The 7677-nt window shown below is 42.3% G+C and overlaps 1 protein-coding gene across 1 annotated transcript; it reads right to left on the bottom strand.

The window, feature by feature from the left end:
- Nucleotides 1-1212: 1212 nt before the first annotated feature.
- LOC124661483 lies at nt 1213-4763 on the bottom strand. The gene is made up of 2 exons (XM_047199342.1): nt 3254-4763; nt 1213-1511 (listed from the first exon to the last, which is right to left on the bottom strand). The coding sequence occupies exon 1, from the start codon at nt 4688-4690 to the stop codon at nt 3278-3280; it is 1413 nt and encodes a 470-aa protein (XP_047055298.1). The 5' UTR covers nt 4691-4763; the 3' UTR covers nt 1213-1511; nt 3254-3277.
- Nucleotides 4764-7677: the final 2914 nt, after the last annotated feature.

The raw sequence follows: 7677 nt of genomic DNA, 5'->3' as shown, positions 1-7677 counted from the left end.
TTAAATATTTATGCTATAGTAATAGTAATGAAATCTGTTTTGCAGATTGTATACATAGCCTTGCAGGATTTTGCTAGATGTGAATAGAATCCATCAGAGCTACTTCCCTGAATTGCCGAGATCGATTAACTTTTGAATGTTCACACTGCTTGCTACATGAGAATAGAATCCATCAGAGCTACTTCCCTGAATTGCCAAGATCGATTAATTTTTGAATGTTCATACTGCTTGCCATGGATGGCGCTCGCATGTTCGTCTATCAGCCATGGTGAACCTGATCCAATCATTCGACCGTTTTATGCAGTGTTGTTTTCTGCAAGACCATGTTGTTGAACCTTAACTAAATTTTCATATAATGTACATAGGAATTCCATCAGCATGTTGTGTAATATACTTGCCACATAAGTATTAGATCAAGCAGTACCTATTTCTTTCTATCTATGTTTGAATCTATGGTATGGAATTCAACTTTTATGCCCTAAATGCTTTATGTGAAACTATTTTTAGCTCTCTGGGATCTTTTACTAAGATCAAACCATACTTATCAACAGGTAATGACCACCCATTTTTTTAGATCAAGTAACATACCAACCCATAAAAGTTGAAACCTAGTGTAAAACTTATAGCTTGAATACTGTCTTGCTTTAGTCTTTTGCACCGGTGGCACAATGGGTCATCTAGTATATATATGCATTGGTAAGTCAGGATAGAATATCTAGACAAAATAAGTACATGTTCCTGTAGAACTGTAGAATGTTTTAGGGAAAGAAAGAAAGCCTTGTAATATTGGCTAATGTTACATCTGAACTAAGAACTGGACATCATATAAGTCGGCAGATCAACCGGCTTATTTGTTATTAGCAGACAGTTGCAAAATACTTACCATTCTCATGGATATAGATAGGAGGATTTCCATAAGACTGCTTCAAATGTTCAAGCACTTGCTGAGCACCACAAGATTTGCTAATATAGTATGCAGCTGGGGCATGTTCAACAACAAAACTCAATAAAAGCCCGTGCAACTGTATTATTGCAAAGGGTAGGAGGAGAGGAAGCGGATCAGGAAAAAGCGTAAGATGAGTAGAGACTGATAATGATCGCAACCATGGATGATGCGCCTAACATATTTGTACCAAAATACTTATGAAAAAAAACACATAATACAAAATAATCTAGAGAAGATTATCTAAATGACAACTAAAAACATATAAGTGCAGTGTAAAATAGTTGATATTGATAAGTGTTCAGATTCAGAGAATGTGGCCTCCCCGGATGGTACAAACACAAGCGAAATTAAGTCAGAAACAACTGAAATAGATATAAAACGACATGAAAGTTTGCGTAACTAACAACTAATACTGAAACTACAATTGGCAGGCAGATTGAACTAAAAATCAGCATCATAACTTGAGAAATCAAAGCAGCCCATCCTCCTCCTCTAGTAGTTGTCTTAAAACATAATTTCTCAACGTTCCAGCAAGCAATCCTGCACATCATAAATATGATAGTCCCTGCAAGCAGTGGTGCGTGATTGTTAGCAAACAATCTTTAATTAAAAGTAATATGAATGCTCCTAGCTAGGTGGGAACAAACAAAGTTTATTTCCATACAGGCAGACTCAAAAATTCAACATATATTATAGTAGGGCACCTCTGATCTTAGCAGTTCCAACATTTGCATTACAAATGTAGACAGAAAGTTCAACAGATAAAAAAGGAACATCAGAAGTACCAACATTTCTGGCACTGATCTAATTCATTAACAAATCCATCAGCAAAAGAAAACATTAATCTATTTGTGGTTCTGTTATATAACAATAGATTGCAGATGGTAATGAAATCACTCGAGTAATTTAAAAGCTCTAGAAGCAATAAACTTGCTGCTTCTTCGCCTTGCCCTAGTTTAGTTCTCGTCATGCATATCTAACAGGTTTTGCGGCGTTGCTTTGACAGGGCGTTTCCACATGGGAAAGAAGCCCATTAACCAATAAACTTTCTGCTTCTTCGCCTTGCCCTAGTTTAGTTCTCGTCATGTATATTTAACAGGTTTTGCGGCGTTGGTTTGACAGGGCGTTTCCACATGGGAAAGAAGCTGATTAACATTTTCACGTAGTTTTTAAGGCATCCACCTTGGGACGCTTAGGCGATAGAGCGCCCCCAGCGCCTTGCCGCTTTTCCCGATTTAGGTCCGCTTAGGCGGTAGAGAGCCCCTAAGCATTTTAGGATGCCTTACCGCCATAAAAAGCATGCATTTTCCAACAAAAGAAACAGCTGGTATGCAATAACAAGCATGCTGCACTAGTAATGGGAAGCGAAGGACCGTGCAGCGATACATATATATTTGAGTATGTAAGTGAACCATAAATATATGCACCAGCCCAACCTTGCAAACTCATCCACGTTTTAGTATTTTCCAAATTCATGAATAAATGGATACTGGTCTAAGCAACATATAGTTGTGACAACGTTTAACTAGCTGAGAATTGTGATGATGTTAGCTATAGGATTTACAGATTCATGTGTCAATAGCAGCTTATATTCTCCCACAACCCTAGCTATTGACCTAACAAAGGTCCTATAGTTAACTGGTATTTAATTCTGCATGCTAACAACGTATACTCATTTTAGACTAAGAGGAAGCAGTGAATGCTGTTTTCGACGTTAAAAAATCACGTTTTAATGCAAAATTTTAGTTTTCCAACATTTCCATCAAAAGTTATATTCTACCCCAAAATCACTGAAAAGCCACACCAGTAGCTGGAGTTAAAAATACGAAAAGAACACTTTTGGCTTTATTTTACAAGTTAAAAAATAGGAAAAGAACAATTTTAATTTTATTGCACAGCTGCAGAAATGAGTTGAATTTCTGGTTTTGTCACTACAACACACAATTTGTTGTATAAAATCATTTTGATAATTCAAACCTTGACGTAGCAGGATTTTCCTATTCTTAGCATAAATAATTTTCCAATTTAATCCAAAAAATCACTTCAGAATTCAAATTCAGAAAGGCAGTTTGGTGAGGATCAAAGTTAATTAGTAAATAACAACGCTACCCAGCAGGTTGTCTAAGAGGGTTCACATAAACACAAATATGTGGGGATGCAAACTAATACCTGCAAACGGGAACAAGTTTGAAGAATGGACGAAAGAAAAGTCAGCAGAAGAATCTAGCTCATTAACAAGGCCAACAATAGCAGCAGCCAGTATGAAATACATTGGAAAAAATAAACAAGTGGGATGCAAATTAATACCTGCGAATCAGATCAGAACAAGTTTTAGAACTGACAGGGGAGAAAAGACCGCGGAAGGCGGGACCTGTGGCTGACCATGTCTGCATGCTTGCCGCAGAGGTCTTCGTCTCCTTCAATATATGTAGAAACTGAAACTGCTTTCTTTTTTATGATATCAACAACTACCAGCAAAACCTTGTCAACCTTGTTAGTCAGTTCAGACATGAGAAAGTGTATGAGATGTGGCTCGTCCCAGCTCACAAGAGGGAATGTGGTCACGGCATTTCGCGGGATGAGACTCTTACGGGATTTAGGATGCCATAATTCTTTAGATGTAATGTCCGCATCCTTGTGCCATTTGTGACCATATGTTGTTGTGAAAGTATGGCAGGTAATGGTAAAACTAGAACCTTCTCTGATCATACCAAAAAAGGCGTCATCCTTACGGGCCACATCGATGAACTTGAGCTGCTCATTGCTCCTTGGGCCAGTGACGCACAGGCTGCGGTACCTCTCGAGGGGATATTGACTTGGTAACGAATTTCTAGGGCGGTTGTCGATAGGCAGTCGGATATAGGAGATGATGTCTTCTGTCCCCCCTGCTGCTAGAGCTGGTGTGTACAAGAGGATGCCTCCATGGTGGTAATCAACCCAGCATATTGAATTTTTGAAAGTGATGGCACCATCAGTCGACCAGCCTTCCAGGTCAGAGAATTCCTCATCAGAATGGTGGATTGGCAGCTTCAGAAACTCCCAATTGCCCTCAGCGACTTCATCATTGGATTTGGAAGATGGGAAGCCAGAGCGGAACACACATAGTTCAGCTCCCATCTTACGATGGCCTGGAAAATCAACAAACTTGGCCAGCTGCACCACCGCAAACTTATCAATGTCCGAGCCGCTGCCTCGAACTATACCAATTGTGTTGTGGTGAAACCAGCGATACACAGCTATCTCCTTGCCATGCAAAGGTAGCAATATGGGTTCTGTGCACGACGGGAGTCGTGTGAGCGCCGATCTACCCGCGGAAAAGGAGGCTCTGAAGACGAAGAAGTCCTGCTGAATAGGCCGTGTCCTCTCGAGCTTTGAGCGTGAGGTGGTAGTGAGTAGGAAGAGGCGCCGGTCGGAAGTCAAGAGAAGGGTTTCCCTACTGTCCGGGTCGACCGGCTCCCGTGGACCGCGCTGCCACTGCACGTAGAGTCGGGAGACGGCAGGGGGGGCGGCGAGGAGCAAGGCGGTGGTGAAGCGGTCTCCCAAAGAGGTTGAGGAGTTAGCTCTCATGGGCGCGGCCGCGTCGTCCGGGAAGGAGCCGTCGTCGTCGTTCCTGACGAAGACGAAACGCTCTAGCATCATCCACGGGATGTTTGCAGCCTCTGCGGACGAAATAGAGGAGGACGGGGGCAAGACCGGCGGCGGCGAGGGCGAAGCCATGGAGAGATCGGGGGCAGATCGATCCATGGGCAAGGATTGGCGGCCGGCGGGGGCGAATTTTGTTAGGGTTTGAGAGGTGGCGGCGTACCAGCGAAAAGGGTTTGCGATGTGTAGTAGTTTGGTCTTGATAGGCTGCCCAGACGGACTATATGGACACACCGTGTGTGGGCCGACCTAACGATAAGGCCTGCTTCAAAGGTCAGCCCGCCTGGAATGCATCTCCACCTCCACCTCCACCTCCACCTCCATCCATCCATCCATCCATCCATCCATCCATTCACTACTTTAAAAGTGCGAGAGAGTCCCATCCAAAACATCTCAGCCCTTCAAACCAAATATCCAACGCCTGAAATCGCTCCCATCTTTGAAGAGAGCGGACTGATACGTCTCCAACGTATCGATAATTTCTTGTGTTCCATGCCACATTATTGATGTTATCTACATGTTTTATGCACACTTTATGTCATATTCGTGCATTTTCTGGAACTAACCTATTAACAAGATGCCGAAGTGCTGGTTCTTTGTTCTGTCTGTTTTTGGTTTCGAAATCCTAGTAAAGAAATATTCTCGGAATTGGACGAAATAAAAGCCCGGAGGCATATTTTCTCACGAAGCTTCCGGAAGTCCGAAGGAGAGACGAAGAGGGGCCACGGGGTGGCCAAACCCTAGGCGGCGCGGCCCACCTTGGCCGCGCGGCCACGTGGTGTGGGCCCCCGTGCCGCCTCTCGACTTGCCCTTCCGCCTACAAATAGCCTCACGTGACGAAACCCCCGATACCGAGAGCCACGATACGGAAAACATTGCGAGACGCCGTCGCCGCCGATCCCATCTCGGGGGATCACGGAGATCGCCTCCGGCACCCTGCCGGAGAGGGAATCATCTCCCGGAGGACTCTACACCGCCATGGTCGCCTCCGGAGTGATGAGTGAGTAGTCTACCCTGGACTATGGGTCCATAGCGAGTAGCTAGATGGTTGTCTTCTCCCCATTGTGCTATCATTGTCGGATCTTGTGAGCTGCCTATCATGATCAAGATCATCTATATGTAATTCTATATGTTGCGTTTGTTGGGATCCGATGAATAGAGAATACTTGTTATGTTGATTATCAAAGTTATGCTTATGTGTTGTTTATGATCTTGCATGCTCTCCGTTATTAGTAGATGCTCCGGCCAAGTAGATGCTTTTAACTCCAAGAGGGAGTACTTATGCTCGATAGTGGGTTCATGCCGCATTGACACCAGGACGATGTGAGAAAGTTCTAAGGTTGTGTTGTCTTGTTGCCACTAGGGATAAAACATTGATGCTATGTCTAAGGATGTAGTTGTTGATTACATTACGCACCATACTTAATGCAATTGTCTGTTGCTTGCAACTTAATACTTGGAGGGGTTCGGATGATAACTTTGAAGGTGGACTTTTTAGGCATAGATGCGAGTTGGATGGCGGTCTATGTACTTTGTCGTAATGCCCAATTAAATCTCACTATACTCATCATGATATGTATGTGCATTGTCATGCTCTCTTTATTTATCAATTGCCCAAGCGTAATTTGTTCACCCAACATGTTGTTCGTCTTATGGGAGAGACACCTCTAGTGAGCTGTGGACCCCGGTCCAATTCTCTTTCTTGAAATACAATCTCTTGCAATACTTGTTTTTACTTGTTTTCTCTGCAAACAATCATCTTCCACACAATACGGTTAATCCTTTGTTACGGCAAGCCGGTGAGATTGACAACCTCACTTCGTTTCGTTGGGGCAAAGTAGCTTGGTTGTGTTGTGCGGGTTCCACGTTGGCGCGGAATCTACGGTGTTGCGCCGCACTACATCCCGCCGCCATCAACCTTCAACGTGCTTCTTGGCTCCTCCTGGTTCGATAAACCTTGGTTTCTTTACGAGGGAAAACTTGCTGCTTTGTGCTCATCATACCTTCCTCTTGGGGTTGCCCAACGAACGTGTGAAATACACGCCATCAAGCATATTTTAACGGCGCCGTTGCGAGGGTAGATCAAGACACTGCTGCAAGGGGAGTCTCCACTTCTCAATCTCTTTACTTTGTTTTTGTCTTGCTTTATTTTATTTACTACTTTGTTTGCTGCACTAAATCAAAATACAAAAAAATTAGTTGCTAGTTTTACTTTATTTGCTATCTCGTTTGCTATATCAAAAACACAAAAAAATTAGTTTACTTGCATTTACTTTATCTAGTTCACTTTATTTACTATCGCTAAAATGAGTAATCCTGAAGTTGAAGTTCGTTCATTTAAGCAACAAGGGGAGAATGTTTAAAAGATGCTTGGTATAGAATTAGTGATGCCCATAATAGGTGCACTAAGAAACACTCCACCACTATCCTACTCGGGAATTTTTATGTTGGTATCTCTAGCTGGAATAGATATGTTCTTGATTGTCTCGCGGGAGGTAACTTCCTAGGTGCTCCCGCTTTAGAAACTAGTTGCATTATTGAGAGTTTATTTGGAACACCACCTGTTAATGAAACTAAAAGTGAAACCTCCCTTGAGGATGTTATGAAAAAATTGGAAACCATAGAGAAAAATTGTAGCGTTGAAACTAAATTGGAAATATTACTGGATAATTCTGATAAACTTGATAAAATCCTAGGAGGAATTAATGAAAGAATTGCTACTCTAGAAACTTGTGCTATCCATGATAATCAAACCCATAAAATTGGTAAACTTGAAGAAGCTATGAGAAAATTGGGTTCAACTTTTTCTTCTCTTAAATTTAATGAGAAAGCTTATGTGGGTAAGGAGCAAAAATTCATGTATGTCTCTAAGGTGCCTAAACCAAAGAATTACTATAGGCCTAAAATTGATAAAACTCCCAACACCGCTGGTAATGATGTTGATGCTTCATCTCTCGATAATACTTGATACACACTTTATGCGCCTAGCTGAAAGGCGTTAAAAAGCGCTTATAGAAGACAACCCATGTTTTTACCTACAGTACTTTGTTTTTATTTTGTGTCTTGGAAGTTGTTTACTACTGTAGCAA

The sequence above is a fragment of the Lolium rigidum genome, chromosome 6 (assembly GCF_022539505.1).
Source record: "Lolium rigidum isolate FL_2022 chromosome 6, APGP_CSIRO_Lrig_0.1, whole genome shotgun sequence".
Taxonomy (NCBI): Eukaryota; Viridiplantae; Streptophyta; class Magnoliopsida; order Poales; family Poaceae; genus Lolium; species Lolium rigidum.
Note: the sequence above shows the minus strand (reverse complement) of the source record. Positions and strands in the feature narration are given on the sequence as shown.

What these genes read in the sequence shown, in the direction of transcription:
- LOC124661483 (XM_047199342.1), bottom strand. Translation starts at nt 4,690, where the DNA reads ATGGATCGATCTGCCCCCGATCTCTCCATGGCTTCGCCCTCGCCGCCG.